Source organism: Saccostrea echinata, unplaced genomic scaffold (genome assembly GCF_033153115.1).
Source record: "Saccostrea echinata isolate AGI-Se365-2 ecotype Australia unplaced genomic scaffold, CSIRO_AGI_Sech_v1 ptg000030l, whole genome shotgun sequence".
Taxonomy (NCBI): domain Eukaryota; kingdom Metazoa; phylum Mollusca; class Bivalvia; order Ostreida; family Ostreidae; genus Saccostrea; species Saccostrea echinata.
In genome coordinates this window covers 11,733,539-11,758,241 of record NW_026889779.1, presented here as the reverse complement: position 1 = coordinate 11,758,241, position 24,703 = coordinate 11,733,539, and the positions used below count along the sequence as shown (strand labels likewise).

Below are 24,703 nucleotides of genomic sequence, written 5' to 3'. Positions count from 1 at the left end.
TCAAAGAAAATTTTACATGTATTTGCATTGTTTAACATGTGTAGTAAAGCACAACTTCTATCTGGTCATCCCTTCTATTCAAGTTGGTGTCTATGAGAACATAATTCTGTAGACAATTGGAAATGGGCTATGGCTGCCTTAAAGTTTCCAAGTAATTCAGTCTGGTTAGTTAACCACCATCTTACAGCCTAGAAATGAACTTGTGTTATTTCTTGTTCAGCAAGGCATTCTAGGTGACAGATGTCAGTCTGAACAGGAATAAATTATTGGTTGATGTAAGATTGTTCATTAAATTAAGGTCTTTTTGCAAAAACTAAAAAGCTGCTCTATGGTCAAGCTTTTTCAGTTGAAATGATCTTGGAATCTCCAGTTTGCAGTGTTGACATAATAGGTTAGTCACATGATCACATTGTTTACAAACCGTTGGCTATTATTAGATGATGGCTGTAGTTAACCCTAAGCCACTGAGATAAATTTAGCTACAGAGCCTGTCACTGCTGAATTAATTTCTAGAAATCTCAGATAAATACTTGACGTTTTCAAAAGCTTATACAGTGGGTCCCATTTTATCCAATAGTCAAGTTGTCAGTCTAATTTTATCAGAATAGCCGATTATTACAATAGCCAATTGCTCCATACCAAGTCCAAAGATAGATGTGTAGAGCTACATGTCTTGATAATACATCGTAGCAAATTTCAAGCTTGCACTTCCGTTTTCGTTTGATTAGTTTACTTAGTGACTTCCCTAAAATAAATTATTTCACTTACTTATGAATTTAATATGATAACATTTTTCAAATAAATTGGCATATAAAATATATTCTTTGATAGTTATTGCCATCTTTATTCAGCACATGCATTATGAGTTACATTTCCTCAGATTCTTGATATTTACCTATACAGGTAAGTCTAAAGGTGAAAAATATGATAAATAAATACTGGGGTCGATTAAAAGCTTAATTCTTCAACATTTTTTACTCTAAGATACCAGTAATGAATTAGAAATTGTTCATTATATATGCAAGTAAAAAAAATCAAGTTTGTTTACATACAATGGCCAGGTAATAAAATTCAAAACAAGGAAACAAAAGACTAAGAAGATGAAATAAAATGTCAAAGAGAATGTCTTGTTACTGTTATTTTTCACATAAAATCAATACAATGTTAAACACAACAATAATCAACAAACATGACAATGTTCTTACACTATCAGTGTCACTATTGTCCTCATTACCTGTGCCAGGTAACAATACACCTCTGTAATGCTGCAAAAAGTGGTATGCATGGAAGCAGTTTGGAACACATAGTGGTTTTTGCAGTCTGAGCAGTAAAAAGTGGTTTGTTTCCTTTTGAAACCTTGTCTGTTGGTTTTCTTTGGATTACATGCATTTTAAGCAATCCCTACATGGCTTTGCTCATTTAACACTTGGCTTTGCTTGGATGTGGTCTGGGAAATGGCGCTTTGTAAGGCAAACTGCTTTGTCTCTTGTATGCTTTCTCTTCCATTGCTGGTGCTAGGCTTAGGAACATCAGGCTCTGGCTTCGGGCCATAAAACTTGGATAATCTCATGCCCTATTCACATGGAGAGTTTAATTCGCTGTAAATTAATTCAAAGTAAAATAATGCGAATTAAATTGTGTTCACATGACAGTCAATGCTAAGTAAACTTGTTGAATGTATAGGAAAGTATAAAAACATGTCCTGATCGTATAGTGGTTTATTTGAGACTTATTGTTATCTATAGAAACGTAACGTAAGGTATTATGACATCACAGCAAAGTCAACTCTACATAAACTCGCGGATAGTCCATGACACAACATCCTGGTGACGGCACCAAAATGTGGAATGAAATAAAAGATGTCTTAATAGTATAGTGGTTTATTTGAGACTTGTTATCTATAGAAACGTAACATAAGGTATTATGACAGCACAACAAAGTTAACTTTACATAAACTCATGGATAATCCATGATAAAACTAATGCGAATTAAAATTTTATTTCTATATAGTAAGGCTGTTATGACATCAATTGCTAATCACGTCACCTTAAGCAGATCAGGTTACACATGGCATAATATCCTAGTATCTATATACAGAAGTTAATTGATAAACTTAATTTTTCTTTATTTTTCACTAAAAAAAGTAGCATAAGTTTCAATTTCTGACCACCGATATGTAGCAGGTTGCTTAATTTTGCTGTAACGCATGCATCAGAATTTAATTCGAATTAACTTAGCTTAGCATTCAAATGGAGCTAATGCGAAGTAATTTAATGTGCAGTAAATTAATTCAAATTAAAGTAATTCGCATTAAATTTTTCGTGTGAATGCAGTTCAAATTTAATTCGCAGTACCTTACATTTAATTTGAATTAAACTCTCCATGTGAACAGGGCATTACTTTTGATCTCAGTCTCACTTTTCCCTTATTCATTCTTTCAGTAAAAGAGAGACTGATATCAAAAGTTGAGCTCGCCTAAGTTTTGTGGCCCCTGGGCCAGGAGCTTCATTTATTAGTGCTGTTGCCAGAGTCATCTTGAAGCCATGACTGTCAAGTTTCTTCTCATCATTGTTGAATTTGCAGTATAAAAAGGTATGCATTGACGACACATAGGTTGAATAGATGAAAAAATAATTTCTTGTGCCACTTTGTTGGTGTCTTATCTGATCAGACAAGTCTACTCCTCCCTTTTGACTTAGGTACTCAACAATGCAGGTAGGTTTAAAAATGTACTCATTTGTTTTCCTGTCACATTTGTTGAACATGTTGGCTTTGTGGAAGGTGATCAACATGTTTAGATCTTACTTGTCATGGTACTTCATTGCCAGCATTTCTGTTGATTCTTTTCTTCTGAAAATAACTTATGAAGGTTTCAGTTTAAAGTTTCTTTTAAGATCTTCTGGTACACTTCTATTTTTCTGAAGTGTCGCACAAGCATAGGTGTTGTGTAGTCATAACTCCTCAAACAAGTAAGGTGAGGTGTAATAATTGTCCATGTAAATGTAATGTCCCCAATCTAAAAGTTTACACCTTGTAAGCAGACCCATCACTGTTTGAGTTCTCATAGTGTCTTCATCTACTCCTATTGCATCTGCACACTGTGTGCAAGATGTTCTTCCAGAGTAGATATCAAAACCGATACAGTATGTACCCTGACTCTGCCTCACAAACTTGGTAGAGCTTGATTACAAACTTGATAGGTTTGGGAGGGTTCACGGTATACTCTAAATCTTAATCTCCCTTTCCAAGCACAAGTTGCTGCATCAAAACTCAAGTCTTTGTCAGGGGAATACACATCACTAAATGCATCCAAAACTTGATAACCTCACGAATTGATTAAAAATAAAAAACAGTATTTGAGATATTTTAAAAAATAAAAATCATTGGGGGTTTAAAACTTGGGAAGTGTGTTTTCAGCTGTTTTTTAAAATGGTCTCTTGCAATGAAAAAAGGTATATGTATATAAGAAGGAATGTATATATATACATAATTTTTTTTGTACAACTTTGCTCTTTCCATTAGGTCATCCAACTTGCTTTTGCTTGTCAGCTCCCTATCTTTTCTTTCAATTATCTTATCCAAATTGCTAGAAAAAAAGAATGGAGAAAATACAGCTTATTTATAATGAACAGTTACTTATTAAATTTTAGCACTAAAGAGTTTGAAACTTAAAATTAACAATGAAAAAGTTCGATTTTTAACTACACATAAAATGAATGGCAGTTAATTTCTGTAATCAGTGTAAGTCCATAAAAACAATTGTTCCCAAGATGTGTAGACAATAGACAATAGTCTATTCTCATAAACTGTAACAACAGTATAGAGAGGATATTACAGTGAAACACTTACAATAAAGCATGTGTGAGAAAAAGAAAAACATTGAAAAAACGACAGTGTCATAAACCAAGAGAGCCAACTCTCTCAATTATAATCCCAATAAATTTACAAAGTTTAACCAATTGATCTTTGAAGTTTAAATTAAATATTAATTGTTTGAACTTAAAAATATTAGGATTTGTATAATAATACTTGGGCAAACATTTAAGTCTAGAATTCTTTAGAAGGAGGGATAAATCAATGAACTGGCCCTCCCAGATTTTATTTTTAAGTGTTTTGGGGACATGTGAATTAATACTATTGAAAGCGCTTTTGGTCATTATTGGATGATATTCTTTGATGTCGAAATTTGGGCCATCAAAATTTTCAGTTTGTACCTGGTTAAGCTGTGGAATTAAAATTGTCGACTCACCGCTTTCCGAGTTGGAATCCACATTTTACCCGACTGGATGTCCTGTTTCATCACATTCACTAGTGGCCACATTGATGATGGCCCTTGTTGTAATATTAGGCGTGCTATCACTGCTCAGACCATGTGGTCGATCTACCCCTCTCGGTTTTCACCCTCATCCCCTCGATGGCGTAGCAAAACATCTGTGGACCTTTTCACAAAAAATTTTAGGACTAAGATTAAAATTTGACAGCTCTTTAATTTTTTTGTTTGATGAAAATATCAATTTTTTCTAAAGAATAATTCACAATATACATGAATTATTCTATTGTGATAGAAATATAAGATATTTTGTGACCTCTTACAAACTTACACACTTTTCGGAGAACTGAAAATTGTTTGTCTTAGTTGTAAGATATTTTGTGAAAAGGTCCACTGGCATGTTCCTTTAGCCCCCTTGTAGAAATCCGATTACGAACTGGCGGCATCTTCAGTTAAGAAATTCTTGGATGGCTGCCAGTGAATTTTCGAAATTTTTTAACTTGGTGCTGCAACCGCTGCATGTATTTGAAACGGAAGTGACGTGATTGTCTTAAATAAGTGGTACCAAAGTAAGGCTGCAGTAACATTAATTTGTACCTTTATTTAGAAGAAGTATAAACGTACCAACGACAGTATGGCTATTTGTCAATTAAATGAAATTATTTAACATGATAATAAAATAATCTGTCTTAAACAAATGTTAATTTTTTTTTTTTTTTTTTTTGATACTTACAAATCTAGAAGAGAGTTCCAATCCTTAATGTCATGATTAAATGTTTTTAAAAAAGAATTTGATAAGCCCAGTTGTATATACTAGATAAGTTCTACATCACTATTCACTTATGTCCTTTGTACATGTACTCCTTTGTACATGTACTTCTTTGATGGCATGCATTTCTGAGAAAGAGTTTCAATTCTTAATATCATTATAATAATTGAAAACATATATATATTTATTGGTAAATAACATCAGGTTGTCTATATAAATTACTTCCCCATCCCTAGTCACGGTGTGTTCTCCTTTACTAATAAAAGAGAGTGCTAATTCTTAAAACCATTATAATAAAAAATAATATGATTTTAATCTTAATACTATTATGATAAAAATTAATGTGATTTTAATTTGTTCAGGTTGTCTATATAAATAAGTTCCCCTTCATTGTTCACAGTGTGTACTCCTAATTATAATCTGTACTTGTAATGAAAGTGTCTGATTCAAAATACCATTTGAATTGATTTTAAAAAAATAATAATAATATGATATTAATTAGTTCGGGCTGTCTTTATAAATAAGTTCGCCTTCACTGTTCACTGTGTGTACTCCGTACACTGTGCATGCTATGAAAGAAAGTTGTAATTCTTAATAACACATGATAACAAAACAATATAAAAATTATGATATGATATGAATTGGTTGAAGTTGTCTATATTAGTTCCCCTTCAATGTGTGTCAACAATATAATCATAAGACAAAAAGAAAATTAATACTATTTTTTGAAAAGATTTCTTATCTTTACCTTTAAAAGTGGCTCATTCTTAATACATTTACAATTTGTATTTTTAAAAAAAAATGATATCAATGAGTTAAGGTTGTCTATATAGATAAATTCCCATCACTGTTCACAGTGTGTCCTCCTATATAGTATTGTAGATTCCTTTTATGCTAGTACTTAATATCATCACTGATCATGAAATGATTAGCATGTATTTTAACAAAATAAAATAATATATTAGTTCAGTTTGAGTGTCTATATAGAAAAGTCCCCTTCATTGTTCACAGTGTGTCCTCCTTTATAGTACTGTAGATTCTTTTTATGCAAGTACTTAATAAAACTTATCACTGTCATGTTGCACAAATGGTGGTAAGGTGAACCAGTTCTAACAAATAATTGTAGATGACTTTCCTAAGTCATGAAGTCCAAAGTGAGTGAAATAGCTATGTAGAGAGCAACTTCTCAACAGATAGTTTTTATTGAATTAATTTTTGGAATGTTTAGTATGACCATTTTGTGGACAAGATTTTTTTTTTCATATTTTGAATATTTTCTCTTTCTTAGTCAAAGAAACTATATAGTTATTTATTTAAAGGTTTGTGTGATAGTGCACAAAGGTTACTTGGGGTCTTGGTTTATAAATATGTATACCTACTGAATATGTAAAAAGAGTAATCTTTTTACATATTCAGTAGGTATATATATTTATAAACCAAGACCCAAGTACCTATGCTAATGAAGCACCTACATGTAGCTATCATCAATTAAAAATCTAAATTGCAATAATGAAATCAGATTGAGTTTTGTAAAACCTTTCAAATCATCTTAAGTGTCAATCTAATTAAAAATAAATGTTCTGAAGCTGCTACCACTTCTCAGACATCTAACAAAATCTTATTCAGGGACATGTCATAGTGACCTTTCAAATAGCTAATAAAATCAACACCACCAAAATCTTGGCTTGTATTTCAGCTGTGTTCTTTTTTTCACAACCAAACCTTCAAGACCAAGGAGTTTTATAGTAAACAAAACTACGCCAAAGGTCTTGCTATGTATGAATTTTGTATGCAGGATATCTTGTAAAGTTAGAGCATTTTCATTTGCATTAATCAGGAAAGTATGGCAGATGGGTGGACATTCAATTTATACCACAATTTAGACAGACTACTGAGTATCAGAAATGTAAAGATGTAGCTATTGAACTATTTTTAGAATCATATGAGGAAGCTTCATTCTGATTGGCCAAAATTTTCATGTTTATTCATAATTGAAGGATTGCGTTGACAGGACCCTGTATAGGATATTTTAATATGTTTGAGAAGCCGTGATGGATTTGGATCGTCTAATTTTAATAAGGTTGAATAAGTGTTTACAAGTCAAAATAGACAGAGGTAATAATAGTGTACAATGTTTTTATAGCAGTGTTTACATACAATGTTTTTACTTTAAAATCAATCCTTGAATTTTTGTAGTAAAGTCAAGCTATAAACTATATTGTTATAGTATATTTTATATTACATTTGATTCAAGGGAATCAGCCAAGAAATGATGAGGTATTCTTTTTGAGAATGTTATTTGTAAAGTGTTAATTAGTGTTTTAGTGATCCCCTCCTTGTGTCTTCACTTTGTTTACCAATTGTATGATATCAGTCCTCCTCTTTTTTAATAGTCACAAAGTTGTATAACTATAAGGTATTATTCTGTTGATTTTCTGAGAAATGAATCTTTTTTACATGTACAGAAATATCAATGTATTTTGAATTGAGTTGTAGAGTTTACTCAATGTATAATATATAAAATACTCATGCAAATGAATAAAATAAATGTTTAATGCTATGGTTTTGTGTGTTTCTTCTGATTCACAAGAATTTTTTTTAGTCAAAAACTCAAATGAGCTTTTCTGATAGATGTATTAGTGTCATCATTTTAGTTACTGGTGTGGCATTTGTTGCCATTTTTAGACCCCTTTTCCTGAATCATGTGACAAATTTCAACCAAACTTGGCACAAAAATCTCTAGAAAAAGGAAGTTGAAATGTGTTCAAAAGAAGGGTTAAGTCCAATTGCAAGCAGAGAGAGAATGTAATAATTTATAGTGTAATAAAATTGGGTTTGATATTTTAAGAAAAAGAAAGCCAAAAAGACAGAGATGTGTAAGCTTTTCTTATACATGTATCATGTAGGCTTATGTCTGTAAAATTATGGCCCTTTGAGTCTTAAGGCTACAATGGGGCCTCAATAGAGATTTTAAGTGATTCTTAAATCTACCTAAAATGTAAGAAATAAAAGATTTAAAGAACAATGTCCTAACAAAAAGTTAGGTAATCCACATGAAGTACATCTTTAAAATTTTAAATGAAATTTTTTCATGCTCTAGTAATGGAAGATTCAGGGGAATATAGTTTTTGCTGTCAGTCTGTCTGTTAGCCTGCAAAAACTTTAACCTTCCCCATAAATTTTGAATGCTTGGAGCTATGGTTCTCATATTTCACATTAGTATTCCCTGTGACAAGACCTTTCATTGGGTACCAACACATTTGACCAATCATTCAACAGTTATGGCCAAGGTTTAAGTCTTTCAAAATTAAATCAAACTCCAAGGTCTTGATGGCAAAAATGTTAGTAACCCCCCCCCCCCCCCCAAAAAAATCTTTTCACAAGATAAAACAGAAGTAAGTTTTTCAAAATTAACTCAAACTTCAAGGTTACGGTGGCAAAAATGTTACTAACCCCCCCCCCCCCCAAAAAAAATCATCACAAGATAAACAGAAATCAAAAGTTTTTTCAAAGGTAGATCAAACTCCAAGGTCATGAGGGCAAAAATGTTGGTACAATGTACCCAAAAAAAGCTACTATCACAAGAAAATCAGAAATCTGAACGCCTTAGCACTTAACTTTTCAGAAGTTATGGTCAAGTTTTTTCAAAAGCAGGTCAAATTCCAAGGTGATGTCAAAAATGATGATAACCAGAGAAAGGTCTTGTCACAAGGAATACACCTGAAATATAAAGCCTTAGCAATAACTGTTCAAAAGTTATGGCCAAGGTTTGATTTTGTGGACAAACAGGCAGACAGACAGACTTAAATATATATGGCTCTGAATCCTTGATAACGGGAGCATAAATATACTTTAATACTCGTACATACTTGGTAATAAATACCGGATTTTTGCTCATCAGAGCCAAAGGCTCAGTTGAGCTTTTCTGATTGAAACTTGTCCGTTGTCTGTCTGTCGTTGTCGGCATTGTCTTTGTCAAGAACGACAACTCAGTAACAGCAAAATCATGATTAGTCTTCCTTACATGAAAGCACCCCAAGGCCCAAGGTAGTGCAGATTCAAATGTTCAAATCATGACCCCGAGGGTAGTACGGGACCACCCCAGGCGATCAAAGATTTACACAGGATTAAATAAAAAAAAGTCTTCTTTTCAAGAAAAGCAAAGCCTTGATTATATAGTTATATTTATACTGAAGTATCTTCAGATTTTAATTTGTTCAAATCATGACCCCCGAGGGTAGGATGAGGCAACAACGGGCGATCAAAGTTTTACGTACACTGAAAGTATATAGGAAAAATCTTATAAGGTCTTCAGATTTATTTTAATTTACCTTCGAAGGTAGGATGAGGCTACAACGGACAATCAAAGTTTTACATAAGTATGTAGGAAAAATCTTAAGGTCTTCTTCCGAAAAACAACAAAACCATGATTAGTGATAATTATATGGAAGCATCCTCAGATTCAAGTTTGTTCAAATCATGATACCTGAGGGTAGAGTCGGGTCATAATACGTATATCTTTAAAAATTTTATACAGGGAATAAATCTATCGATAAAGAACGACTACGATCAGCTTCCAGTGTTGAAACGTTGATACAGTTCCTGCATATTGATTTTTGAGCTGATATTGAGTTGATAAGGATATTTATTTGCTAGAGTAAATGTTTTCTGTACGTTATCACTAAGTATGTTACAAACATAATACATACCCTTTCCACATCACATCCTATATCAACCCTCGACTAACCGGAGGACCTTCGGTTCCCTGAATGATATTGGTTCTCGGGCTGACATAGGGTGTGACATAGAAAATTTGTGAAATGGAATCGTGTAAAGTGCCTGCTGTCAAAACAAAACCAAAAAAAAACACGATTTTTCAACATGAAACCTAGATATGATGCATTATTGTCCGAATAAGTAATTTCTATATTTAGAACCAAAGAATGCAAAGTTGATCTTAATTTGCAAGATTGATAATGCAAACTTCGATCTTAAAGCATGTTTCTTGTATGTTGAAAATGTTGCAACTTCACAGAATCATTTCAGAGAGTCTCTGAAACTGCATGGTCAGGTCTCCCTGTCAGGACAACACTGGAATGTTTACCTTCTCATGGAACCTGGGATATAGATAACACCCTTCCATTATTTAATTCGTACTCGATTTTCAACCATATTTGACAATCATGGCGGCAACATTGATTGCAGTGTTAGTGATCTGTGTGACTACGCTCTCGAAAACGGAGTCTAAAACTACTGAGTTTTCCTATGTAGATCATGTGTTTCATCCTCTTGAATTAATCGAAGATAAAATTCAGTTCCAGAATGAATTTACTGCGCTCCTTCAATCACAAGAATTCTGGGATTTTACAGAACAGATAAACATCAAACGTTCAGTACTGCGAAAAGCAGCACTAACTAAAAATAGTACCGCTTCTGCGAACGGCACTGAGAGTAAGCCAACACCAGCCGTAGGGAATGGGCTATTCAATTTTATCGGCTCTCTCTTTGGAAATGGTAATACTTCATCTCCAAACATTAGTCTAGCTGCTGCTCAGTTAGGCCAGATAATAGGAGGAGGAATCTCACAACTGCTTGCACCCCTGTTGTCTGGTCCCACACCGACTAACAGCTCTCATCAAAACGATACTGTCACCGTGGATATCATAAAGACAACACCAAGTGTACCACATTTATCATCGAAACCCTCAAACGGCGGGTTTCTACAAAGCATCGAAAATATTGTGAGCAATTTTTTACCAAAAAGTAATGTCACGCCGTCAGAGGAGATCTTTGGAGGAATCAGAGATGCTATTTCGGAATCAAATACTTCAGATACATGTAAACAAGATGCTATAATGGTTGCCTATGGTCTCCAAACTCAACAACCATGGGCTTTAAAAAGTGAGTGTTTGTGTTGGGGGTTTTTTCTTGTTGCATAAGATACCTTTTTGATTATTGGGTTATTTATTAAAAATACCTTTCTTTGTTTAAAAAAAATAATCGTTTTGCCTCACAATGTTGAACGCCTGAAAAAGTTAAATATTGACATGTGAATATAGGGATTAAAAAAAACAACAAGAAAACGAAGATGGCACCTCATTGCAATGTACTTCAAAGAAACCCTTTTCTCCAAATTATTTTATTGCACTGTCAATATTTCATTTCATTTGCATTCTTCTATTGTCACTTAACCTTTGACATCAAGTCAGATATTGAAATTATGTCCAATCTGACGTAAAAAAAAAAAACCAAATACTATCATAATGTCCGTTGAGACCAAATGAATTTCTTATCCTTTAGCCACCAACAATCTCTGTAAGTGATATAGTATTGAAACATCAATTGGCTCTATATATTGGACTATATATTTTAACCCACTTTTCAACTTTTTTTACGTTGACATTGCCTTCCATAAAGATGTGTTATTGTGGATTATGAATACGTATATGCCTATATTCAGAAAAATAAAGTTCAAACCATGCATCTTTTTTGCTGGGTGATGTTCTTTGAGCAAGGGCCAAATGTAAAGGTCTTGCAATGAAATTTACTCATGGATGTTTTCATTTAAGCAACTCATACTGAATGGCATCTTCGCTAGACAAGGGTTTCCGAAAGATGATTGAATGACGGGCATATTTGGATTTCAACTAAACAATTTTAGTGAACATTTTTGCATATAAATATTTGTATGCTTGTTTCAGGCCCGAAGCAACGATTTCAAAAGTGGGGGGGGGGGGGACAACTTTCCCAAAAAAATCTGCCAAGCAAAAATCCCAAATTGTGTGTGTGTGGGGGGGGGGGGGGGGACTTCCCAAAATAATCTACAAGCAAAAAAGAAATTAACTGTTGTGAGGGAGGGGGGAACCAGTATCTAAAACAACATTTACTATAGCAAAATACTATGCTCAGGAAAAAGTGAGAGAGGTGCACCCCCTTCTTCTCGGCCCCCGCGTTCTAAGGGCCTGTATTTAACAAAATACGCCAGATTCAAAATATGCAACAAAATGGGTTAAAAATGCATGATTTGAAGTCTACTTTTGTACTTATTGTACTCCTGGTATTGGTCAGGATTGCATGTGTATATTTCTTGTAGTGTTTGACGCCTCAGCAAAGATCCCCACGGATTTGCTGAACTTTGATATCGTCTGGTCAGGATCATACGATGAATGTTACAAAGAAGATGCGGTGGCTGGATTGTTTCTCCACCCCAGCGTCTATCTCCCAGCCGTGAAGCCTCGATACTGTACAGTACAGGTTCAGCTGCCGTTTCCAGGTCTTCCAAAAAGCGCGGTAATGTAATAAGTGTAACAATCATTGTAATAATGGTATTAACTTGCTAATATGCTAGCAGCTAAGTGAACTTCTAGTATTTATAATTTGGGTTTGAAATTTTTTTTGACAGTCTGCTTTGATAAGTGAAAAACTGTTAAAGTCGTGTCGTTGCTCATTTTTGGCGGGATAAATAGAATTTATTATTTTGGGGGAAACTCCCGAATTTATATTTAAATTTCTATTGCTTAATTTTGTACAAGTGAGAAAGGAAAACAAATAATTATCATATTGCAATAAAAATTAATTAATTTTTTTTTTTTACAGTTAACATCGAGTTCATTGCAGATTGGTACATGTTTACCCAAGTCCTGTAGTACTCAGGACACGACCATTCTCGCTAACCTTCGTAAGAACCACTATTAATAGAAACTTATAGTAATTTTAGAAATTTAGTAATGTTTTAAAATCTGAAAGTATATCTTGCCTTGTTTTCAACACCGATGAGGTGGTGTTTTTTTCAAGTGTTGAAGTCTCTTCCACTGGGAAATATATCCTTGTCTGCTTCCTTCGCCACATGTCCACCAACCCCTGACGAAGTACCGTACGAGACTAAGGATATAGCCATGATGTAAGAATGATAAATAAATTTGAAAAAAAGACACCAAGGGTGTTAAAACAATTTACACCATTATCAAGATGTATAAAAGTGATCAGGGGTGTTTTAGGAATACCTATGGAAACTTCAATTTTGAATACATTTTAGCGGTATACGTTTTCAGAACAATATGATTTTTCAATTCCTAGAAATTCCTGTTCAAAAATTTATCTGCAAAATAAGCAGTTCAGAGGGGTTTTTTTTTTAATTTTTTTAACCATATGCCAGTATAATTTGTTTTTTTTTTTCTTCAGAGTTCTGATGTCAGTTTTGGGTTTTATTATCGTTGCTGGTACAGCGTACGAGATCATTGCAATTGAAATTCCAAAGTTTGTCAACAGTCGGAAGGAAACACACAATGACACATTTCCAACAACTGTTGATAAAAATGGAACAACGAACGGGAACATTTACACCCTCAAAGGGAGTGCTGAATCCCCTCCAGCCTTCAACGATAAAACAGTGAACATTCAAATGTCTAAAGAAAAAAAGGGGGATACCAGGGAGAAGAAAAGTAAGAACATTTAACAGAAATACTCAAAGAGTTTACATGGCGTTATTCCGAGTGGAAAAAACGAGTTGGGGATGATAAATAAAATATTTCTAGTTAACAAGTAAACAATTGCAAAGTTTACAATACTTTGAATAACATTACAGATATCATCACCAGAATCTTGTTAGCCTTTTCTGTGTATTCTAACGGTAAGAAGATTTTAAGCACGTCCCAGCCTAAAGGAACTCTTTCTGCTGTTAACGGAATCCGATTCCTTAGCATGTCTTGGGTTATATTGGGCCATACCCTGGGCACTGGAATTGGAGTCTCTCGTAAGTCAGAAGTGGTATACTAGTAATGATATTTGTAGTCTTGTGTTAAATTTATTGTAGTGTACATTATCCAAAATGCTGAGGAAACAATCTGTTTGCGAGCTCACATACATTGTACTCCTTGTAGGTAACGCAGCAAAATATGGCCAAGAATTTTTACAAAGAGCGTCAAGTCAGGCCATTGCTAATGCTCTTGTGTCTGTTGATACATTTTTTGTCTTGAGGTGAGCTGATATTTATACTCTTCGAATTTAATCAAGATTATGAATTATGATATAAAGTAAATAAGACCTTTTTTGTTTGGCCTTTGTTATTTAAGATGTTCAAGGCTCATTTTTTGGGGTAATTTTACAGCGGACTCTTGACCACATATCTCCTCCTGAAAGAAATGAAGAAATCTAAAGGACGCATTAATTGGTTCCTGTTCTACTTCCATCGATACTGGAGGAAAGAAACAATATCTACATTCAGTATTTTATATATCCATAAGAGAGAAAGCACAGTGTTTTTTTTCTTCACTCATTTCCTTGTCATACTTGTCTGAATCAGAATAAGTGTATACTTGTAATTAAACAGATGGCCTGTCTACAGTTGTAAATTGCTCTATTCCTGAATTTTATCCCAGGTCATCAAATTTTGACGGCGTCCTCAGTTCAAAAATCCGACCAATGTAAGGTCTAACAGCATAAGCGTCGAAGAACATATCTTGGTTGAGGGTTAGGGTTTTAACAATAAAATTATCTGTAACATGGTTTTAATATCTCATTGACCATGCCCTTGACCTTTGATTTATGTCAGAGAATTGAATGAGGATGTATCGAACCTTTGACTATAAGAAACAGTTTGTTAAGGTTTGGATTTATTCCAATTAAGGTCCTGAGATCCTAGACAAAACATCAATTTCTCAATGACTTGACCTGTGTTGTGATCTAAAGATCATGACGCATCGTTAGGTTTTGGAAACTATTATTGTCTTTGAAATCGAAACCCAATTAAGTGCGTAAAATTGTAGTCTTGATACATTTTATGATATACACGGCGGGTGTGACGGGTCGACAGGGGATGCTTACTCCTCCATGGTACCTGATACCACCTTTGATTGTTTTAGAGGTCTGTTTTTGCTCTATTCTCGATTTGTGTTGTTTTAATGGACGTTTGAGCTTGATTACTGTTCGGTTTCTCCATTACTGTTCGGTTTCTCCATAATTCATATGTATATATGAAATATACCTGGAGAAGGGGGGTAGTACAAGGAGATGTTTGATGTTCATTGCATGCATCATAAGATAATAACGAAATAAACAAAGATACCCTTGCTTACTTGTGGGTTTATTCACAAATAAATTTTCCTGATGCCCCCCTCTCCATATTATTGAATCACGGAAATTTGTGAGAACGTTTCCAGATTATTTGAAGGAAATACATGTATATTTAGGTTCATTTCTCATTTAGACTGACTCCAATGTATATGCTTGTCATTGGACTATATACAACACTATTAAACCATGTGATCTTCGGACCTTTGCGCCCATCTGTATCTCCCGGCACAAAATGTGACGAGTATTGGTGGATGAATCTTCTATACATCAACAACTTTGTTGACAAACCAGAAGATTTGGTAACTACAAATGTAACGAAAATAGGAGATCCGAGATATTTGAATGAAATAGATTCCTCTGTTGACTATTGGTTTGCTTAAATGCTTCCTATCCTATTTTTAGGGCATTTATGGAAAATATTAATTTTTATCCCAATCTCTTTTTTACAGTGTTTGGCGTGGTCATGGTATTTGAACAACGATATGCAGTTCTACGTATTGAGTCCACTGATGATTGTTCCCTTGTTTTTGTAAGAATTCAATACCGGGTAATATCACCTTGAATTATACGATTGGGGGAGGGGGTATATACGTGTCCGGACAGAACAAAACGTTGTAATGGAGAAACATTGGACGCTAATTCTTGGAACAATGATTATTCATTACCATGATCCAAAATGTGTCCTGATTTGACCCAAGGTCATTCCGGCAAGTTCAAGGGCACTGGCATGAAAAAGTATAAAATTCGGGTCCGGTCTACAGCCCTCTAATGGAGAAACATTGGAAGTTCATATCCCAAACATAGATTGCCTATAACTTGCTTGTATGTCATGCTTTTGACCAAGTCATTTGATTAAATTCAAGGTCATTTTTAAAAAAAAATGTACCATAATTATTCCTGTTCTGACCATATATTGTTAAAGCACATATATTTCGCAAAGAGAAGGTAAGTGCTGACCTTGAACTAAGGTGTTTTTAACCAAGGACATTCTGGCAACTTCAAGGTTACTTTAAGAAAATTTTTATGGGTATTTTAACAAAAATGGGTGAGTGTATAATTTTGTGAGATCGCTCACACTACCTTTAGTATTATGGGACATAAGAAATAGACAGCATTTTACATATAAACAAGTCTACAAAGGTAATACCTTATTTACTTTTCTGTGCATCCATATATAGTTGAAGCTTTGTACTTTATTTACAGGGGTTGGCGTTTAAGACAAGGGAAATACCTAATTACTTTCTAAGCAGTCCGTAGTTGGTTGGCGTTAAAGAAATATATCTAAAGGACATTTATATAGGCAGTAATAATTGACGTTACAATATAATTCTGATTTTCTTTATTGACAGCAAAGAACTAATTGGGGTGATCATCTCAGTGGCCTTTCTATTAGCTGTTACTATCGCCTCTGGGGTGATTAGTTTTGTCTACAAGATGCCACCCACACCCGTTGGTGGAGGAGATGCGAGCACCGAGTAAGTGGAAACATTGAGCCGAGCGAAAATTTTCAATTTTAAACTTTTCCTCCAAAAAAAACTTGCTTAAAAATTCTTGTTAACATTTAAAATAGTTTATCCAAGTCACTTTCAATTAACGTGTTAAAATCTTAACATTTATGTTCAAGTATATATATATACAAGAACAAAATTTAGAATTGTATTTATCCGCCATTATATCAAATAAAATATTTTCAAACTAGCGATTTTATTTCCTGTTTCAGCCCTTCTCATTACTTTGCTTTATACTACATGCGACCCTATTGCCGTATGGGACCTTATGTTTGTGGGGTACTCACGGGATACATCCTATACAAAACCAAAAACAAATGTCGAATCAACATTGTAAGTACTGTTCTTTGCTAGTTATCAACACAGTATGAGTTGTAAAATATAAACCAATATTTGTATCATTTTTTAAAAAAAAAAATATTTTTGCCAACCTCTGTCTGTTTTACATGTTAATAGTCTGGTTAACGAACCCATCTTCAACCGGTTTTAAACTCCTTTATTAGCGAACTTGAGCTGCATTATTGTAAGTTGTGATGTTTTTCGATCACATTATCCAGCAGCCCTCTGTCTAGTTGTCTCCCGTCCGTAAACTTTCCACATTTTCAACTTCTTCTCTAGCACCTCTGGGACAATTTTAACTAAATCATTATGAAACGTCTACAAGTTAAGGGCTTCAAAAGTGATAATAAGCTTCTTGACAGTTTATTCAAAATTATTCAAATCGTGGCCATCCGGGGAGGGGGGGGGGGGGAGGGGGTTTAGAGTGCATGTGGACGGGTTCAAATTATAAATGTTCAAGTAATACCCCTGAGGTGGGCTATCATAGGGAAATCAAAGTTTTGCATAGGAAGATGTAGGAAATTATTTTTAAAAATTAAAAGAATAACGGGGATACTAAAAATCACATTATACTGCAAAGGTTCCAAAGTAATTTGGATTCATTTGTGAGGGTGTGTGAGATGGTGTGCGTGTTGGGGTGGGGGTTATTTCTTTAATTATGGATCATGGGGTTGGTCTAAAATCCTGGATAAAATTTAAAATTTAACATAATGCATGTTTACGGGGAAGTGGGGACTTTGAAAATGCAATGTCATGGTTAACAAATTGGTAACGAACATTTTATGTTGCATGGATTTAAGTTTGGTTAAGAAATCCAAGGGAAATAAATGGGGATCTTTTTAAACTATTCTCCTGAAGAAGTCCAGTTCGAATATGAATCAAGTGTAGCCGATGAATCTCTTGTTTTACTTCCAGTATTTGAATTTCTTCGGATGGGCAATTGCTACAAGCTGCGCATGCGCTGTTCTCTATGGCCTTTATGGTGCCCTTAAAGGAGATGATCTTCTAAATGTTGAGGAGTCAGCTGTATACAATGCATTGCACCGAAGCGTCTGGGGAGCAGCGGTGTGCTGGGTCATCTTTGCATGTGCAACTGGAAATGGCGGTAATTTTTAAAATGTTTTATTGTTTTTGTTAAATGTCATAGCTTTGATAGCACTGGAAGTTGTGGCACATTGACTGTATGACTTCTCTGAAACATTCAAGGATTCATCAACACAATACTATCCTGGAAGGTGTTTGTACCGCTCTCTCGACTATCCTATGCGGCTTACTTGATTCACTTGATCATCATTTACGCCTATTTCCTCAGTCGTCGGATGCCAATCTACATGACTGACCTGGAACTGGTAAGATCAAGTTAAAGTTTTAGTATAGATCAATACATTTCAAGTCAAAATCCTCTTTTTTTTGTTTAACAATATTAATGTATTTTGCAGGTATACCTGTTCCTCTCTAATCTGGTTGTGTCCTACGGTGCTGCCTTCGTGGTGTCGCTTTTGTTTGAGTCCCCTTTTATGGCCCTAGAAAAAGTTATCTTCCCCTCAAGAAATAGAAAATAAATTTTCTTGATCTTACTATTCCCTAGAATTCATACCGGTATATTTTAGTTTATAAATTCATATGAATTAATTTGAAAAATAAAAATAAAATAACGTAAATTTAATTGATTCGAAGCAAAACCTATTTCAGCGCTGGACATCTATGCAACCCTAGGGATTTCCAGCCACAACTCTCCAGGGGAGCGGGATAGACAGAAAAAAAATAGTGTTGGGTCCGTGATTCAGTTATTGGGGATTCAATCTTAATAGGACATCAAGAAAAATTTGCAGGGTTTACATGTATGTAGTAAAAGAATTAAAAAAAATTGTCAGTTCCACCTCTGTTTTTTGCAAAATTATAAGTGTACCCTGACAATCAGATGCAGAGACAAATAAATAACAACTAAGGCCAACTTTAAAATATTGTTTGCCTGCCAGGATGAGAAAATTGAGTCGGTAGGTAGGTAAGAAATTTTTTTTCAAAGAAAATTTCAAAAATCAATGCTGAATTTTCAAAATCTATTTTCCGGAACGCATAAAAAAAATAATTGCTTCCTGGAGGTTAAAAAAAAATTTGAGTCGGGCCATTATTATCCAGTCGGTCGGGAGAGGGCAACCAAACAATTTTTTAAAGATGGCCTAACGAATGTATACATTCACTGAAGAAAAGGGATAGAAATCGGAAATAGTTAATTGATTGGTTTTGGATTCACTTGTTTTGAAAGTTCAACTCTCAGATGTTATTCATAGAAACAATGGTAATTAATCCTTAATTTCATTCGTAAATCTGCTTGCCAGAAATCTGTTCAATTTTTGTGATGCTAGTATTTAAATAAGATGGGTAATCAGTCAAGAATACGACAACAGAAAAGGGTCCACCCAGCCGGATTTTTGGGGTATTGAATTCATAAAGTAACAAAAAAACTTACTTTGGACTTTCCTAAGAAGCATAGATCCTTGGTGAGGGTAAAAACTAACTTATATAGAAGGTTCTTATATATTCTTTTCTGTTAAGGAAAACGGCCTGCCCATGACACGTGTTCAGTGTAAATACATGTACATGTATGAAGCTTTTTCAAAGAGGAAAACAAATAAATCTATAAGTATATTTATAAAAGTACATACATGTATTGTCTTATCATCGTTTACAAGATCTGTAGTTACGAGGGGTACGAGTGAGTCCCTAATTATGATTTGGACAGTTTATACCATACAGGGCCAAACATTTATTATCTGCAATAAGCCCTCTCTGATTTTTTTTAATCTGATATTTTCAGGAGAGGGCTAGCCCTCTTTCCCTCCCCCCCCCCAAAAAAAATCGGAGAGGGCTACATTATTGCAGCTAGACCCACGTCAGTATTGGGCAGGGGGTGGGGGCTGGTCAACCTTACAGAAGTGCTTGACAAGCAAAGAAAGAGGTCATCAAACGGAATTTTGAACGTTAGGTGTGTTTTCTACAGCATTTGGAGTTGAAGAGTTCCAATACTGAAGGAACCGTGTGCTATATTTTTATGTCTATATATGGTGTTGTACACTTCTTCTAAAACAAGTTTGGATTTAAAAAAAATCTACAATGTATGTTTGGTAATTTTGATATATTTTTTCTTTGAGTCATTTGAAAATTTTCATCAGTTGATATCTTTTCAAAACCCCTGGTAATGCATGCTGATTTTTTGCCTATGAACATCTGATGGCACTATAATCTTAAATTAAAAATATCTTGAAAAATTATTGGTAGGTAAGGTACATTGCGTATGTCCTTAAAGTACATACTGCTAAAATTATTAGGCGAATTGGATACGCTCCCCGTGCCCTACCCGGTTCCCACGGGCCTGCTGTGGAAATTATTATAATGCTCCCTTTGTGGTTGCCTTTTTCCCGAAGAATTTTTATTAGGTTGCACACCCCTTCAACTGCGAACTGAAATTGCTTCCTACAGGCTTGTTGACATTGGACATAATGTAGCCATATTTATTACATGTATATAGCCGTGTATTACTGTTATAGTTTTTTTTTTTAAATAATGTGTAAATAAACATTTGTATAAACCCTTGGTCATTAAAATATCATGTTCTGTTCATTCTTGATTAAGGCTTATAAGGAAATATCTTTTTCGGCAAAATTTATTCTATCTCCTCATTTTTATTTTTACTTTTGATCATTTTTTCAGTTTTATAACCATTGATTGACTAACCAAGTACTATCTTCTTTATATAAGTTTAGTGGATTTGGATAGAAGCTTTAGAATATTGCGTTAGAGTTAACCCCTTTTTCACGCCAATGTTGTTGTTGTTGGGGGGGGGGGCAGATTGTGGTCAATGGAATCCGATACTCAGTAGTTAATGTTCTTGTAGCTTCAATTCATTTATACAACGAAAAACAAAAATTAAATCTCCCCTATCTGCCTTTATTCCTCTTGAAAAGGATAAGACTCTTATATAGACATGATGTCCAATCCACAGGCACTTATTATCGTTTTGAAGGGGGCAGCCAAAAAAAAAAAAATACATGAAAGAACTTTACAAGCAATCAAAAACAACAAACAAAAACAAGAAGAAATAGAAAACAAAAAAAAAACAACGGAAAATTGTCCAGATTGAAAAATCCTATTTTGACATCTGCAGAATTTTAGATTGAATGGTGAAACAGGTTAGTTATTCATCGTATCTATTATGACCTCTCATTGAACTGAAGTTTGTGAACACATGGTAAGATGATTGAAAACAGTAATGTTTAATTATTTCTGTGGTACCCAAAATTTATAAATCCAAATTTCAGGGATTGACATTTTGGATAAATCAACCTTGGATACCATGAAGGGGTGCTTTCTATTTTCGATTTAAATTATCATTAATCATATACTTTTACATAATTTACTATATAAAATGTATCTATAATTATGAAGTTATCATGTTGTAAATTTTGAATTTATTAGGTGGGATAAATGCAAAAATAACATGGAAATTCTGCATTTACCTTCACCTATTAAATTAAAAATTTACAACATGATTAAGTCATCCAAAGCATGTAAATTTATGATAAATGTACATGTACTTTGAAAGGAATTGATTCTATGAGGGTCAATTACAGGTGTATGCTAGCCGCAGATCTGTAGCTCGCTAGTCTGAAAAAAATTGGGATGGACGGCCAGCATATGGTCTTTCAATATATTTTTTTTCCCAGGAGAATTACGGTTCTGCGGCTAAATATTACTACATAAATAAGGAACGCTGACTATGGAAAAGCTGAAGTACTAGTCATCTCGCCTGTTCTATAAATGAAAATAATGTGAAATACTAATTTTAAAAAAATGTCTTCAAACTTTGATGCTAAAAATATGTCTAAAAATTTGAGGATGGTGAAAGGAACTCTATTTATAAATAAATGTGATGTTTCTACTAAATGGAACTCTCCGTAAATTGTTCCAAGTACAAGGGTGGTCCTGTTACTTGAAAAAAAGGTGCATAACATATTTTGGCTTGCCTGAACCGGTGGCTCAAGCGAATTTTTTTCTTATCAAACTTTGTCCGTTCTCTGTCGTTATCATCGTCGTGAACTTTTTTTAACAATTTCATCTTCTTCTCCAGAACCACCAGGCCAATTTCAACCAAACTTGGCACAGGTGAAAGGGATTCAAGTTTATTTAAATGAAGGACCATACCCTCTTCCAACAGGGACGTAGCGTCGTTTTTGAAAAAAGGGGGGGGGGCTGAGAAAAAAAATCTTGTCTGAAAAAGTTTGACAAGCAAAATATGAAAATTGTACAAACTCGAAAATCCTGTTTTGTATGTGTACGGTATGTGTGAGGGTGTGTGTGTGTGTGTAGGAAGGGGGAAGGTTCCAAAAGGAAAATTGTACAAACTCGAAAATCCTATTTTGTATGTGTGTGTGAGGGTGTTTGTGGATGTGTAGGTGTGTGTAGGGGGAGGGATGGGTAGGTTCCAACTTCTTTTGGAACCAAATTTTATTCTACATTACCACATTATCCTGATTTGACTTTACTGCAACAGAAAGTGTGGGGGTTGGCAACTGGCCTTTCAATGTACCTGCCTGTCCAAGGGGAGATAATTAAGAAAAAGTAAAAATTGGGTTGGGTCATTTAAAAATCTTCTTTTCAAGATCCACCGGGTCAGAAAAGTTGAAACTTATATGAAAGTTTTTTTCTGATAGAGTAGATTCAATTTTCTTTTTAAAGCGTGCCCGGGGGGGGGGGGGGGGGGGGGTTAGGGGGGCATGGTAGGCAATTCAAGTTTTACTTAGGAAAAATTTTGATTTTTTTTCCAAGAAAAGCAGAGCATAATTAAGCAGTCATATTTATTTGGAAGCATCTTCAGGTAGTATATGTATATTTTCAAGTTTGTTCAAATCATGACCCCTTGGGGTAGGGTTGGAAAACAATCAAAGTTTTACAGAGGAATACATAGAAAAATCTTTAAAAATCTTCTTCTCAAGAACGACCATGATTAGTCAAGTTTATTCAAATCATGACTCCGGGGGAGGGGGGGGGGCTACAATGGACAATCATAGGAATACATAGGAAAAAGAATCTACTGATGAAGAACAAGAAGGACCATAGTTACTCGGTTGAGCGTTGTGGCCCATGTGCGTCTTGTTTTTGTAATACTAGTAACATGAACCTGGAAATTACAGAAAATTTGTGCCTCTGTATATAATATTAGGCCAGGGAATATAGTGTGATCTTTAACATGGTGCTAAGCCTAGCTTTTTGGTAAGCTGAAAGTGTGAATATTTCAATCATTAAAACTTTGAAATTTGACAAGTTAATAGCTAGGTTAATATCTAGTTAAATCTCGTGTATCCAAAATTTTGTAAAACTGCAATTTATTATTATCATAATTGCTTGGAAGTAATACATTTTTGAGTTTGGTCTGAACTGACAAATGCATTGATTTTAAATCGAAGTGTGTAGTTTTATGGTGACTTTAAAATGAAAACAAATTATCAGGAAAAAACGATATGAAAGGCCAAACAAGTTTAACAAGGTTTTCCCAGACTATAACTTGAAATTGTATGTTCAAATCTAAAGATACTTATCTAAAATTAAGATCTTTTAGTCTGAGAGGTGAAAGATCATCTGAGGACAGAGGTGTGAGTGAACCAGTGAAAGTGTGAGCAATAAAACATCAAACAAATTCCTACATGTATGTAATGGTCTCCAATAAGGGACATCACTCCTACACAATTAAACAGTTATGCCCCCTGGCAAAATCTGATTTGTATCAACAATTGAGATAGTTTGTTGATTTTATCACACAATCTTATGAAATTAGAGAAGTTTAAGTATTTATAAAGGAAACTATTTATGGCTAGCTCTGGGCTATCCGTGAAGACTTTGAGGTAAGTATTATCTGTTACATGTTAAAATGAGATCTAAGGGTTAATTGTGTGTATAGATGATGAATTCTCAAAGATAGGGATTCAGTAGTGAATGAACTTTAGAAAAAAACACATAACACTTTATATGTAGAGGAGCTTACACTTGCCTAAACTGATTAATTATTCTGTGGAATCGAAATAATTTTATTCTTCTGTGATTTCAAGAACTGCACAGTAAGTTTTTCTTTTCCTAAATTGAAATGAAAACATTTTAAGACATAATATTAAATAGCTTTTTTAAAAAAAAAAAAATTGGCATTGATACAAAATGTATATGTAATGAGACCTTTTTACATCAAAATTGTATAATAAATGATAATCTTTTTTTTTAAATCAGGCCCAAGGATCATGAAACATCTTAAGCTTAGGTCGATCAGAATCTTTAGGTTGTACTAAAATGCTGTAGAAGAGTCAAGCAGTCCAAAATTGTTTTGATATCTGTAAAAATTTGAATTAATTAAAATATTAAAATAAACATTTAAATTTACAGGAGGTTGAAAATTTGACATAAGTCTAAGTCTGTTTCATGACCCTGCAGGGCCAGGTTCCTTAAGAAAGATCAAAAAGCAATTTTTTACGAATGGTAAAACTTAAAGAGAAAAAAAAAAACTGGGTGACTGTGCTCTGGCCAACATTGCAATAAAAATTCTTTTTATGGATTTAATAATCGACTTTAAAAGCTGTTAGGGATATTACTTTGATATGCTATTATTGGCCATATAAAACCCTATTGTAAGAGATTGTCCAGAGAGACGGAGGTGATTTTTGACATGATTATTCTGTGATGAGCGTCTTACACTGACTGACA

General features: G+C 34.1%; 2 protein-coding genes across 2 annotated transcripts in view; one reads left to right on the top strand and one right to left on the bottom strand.

The window, feature by feature from the left end:
* The window catches only part of LOC133197310 (leucine-rich repeat-containing protein 24-like), a 112,763-nt gene extending 92,437 nt beyond the window's left edge, over nucleotides 1–20,326 (bottom strand). The window contains exon 1 of the mRNA XM_061333275.1: nucleotides 20,316–20,326. The gene's annotated coding sequence lies outside the window, so the exon portion shown is untranslated. The remainder of the gene's footprint in view (nucleotides 1–20,315) is intronic.
* LOC133196342 (nose resistant to fluoxetine protein 6-like) lies at nucleotides 10,186–18,549 on the top strand. Its single transcript, XM_061332252.1, has 15 exons — nucleotides 10,186–10,940; nucleotides 12,133–12,329; nucleotides 12,636–12,717; nucleotides 12,834–12,939; nucleotides 13,221–13,480; nucleotides 13,624–13,791; nucleotides 13,919–14,015; nucleotides 14,146–14,236; nucleotides 15,242–15,409; nucleotides 15,560–15,639; nucleotides 16,460–16,585; nucleotides 16,831–16,951; nucleotides 17,873–18,062; nucleotides 18,164–18,306; nucleotides 18,397–18,549. The coding sequence occupies exons 1-15, from the start codon at nucleotides 10,223–10,225 to the stop codon at nucleotides 18,517–18,519; spliced, it is 2,670 nt and encodes an 889-aa protein (XP_061188236.1). The 5' UTR covers nucleotides 10,186–10,222; the 3' UTR covers nucleotides 18,520–18,549.
* Nucleotides 20,327–24,703: the final 4,377 nt, after the last annotated feature.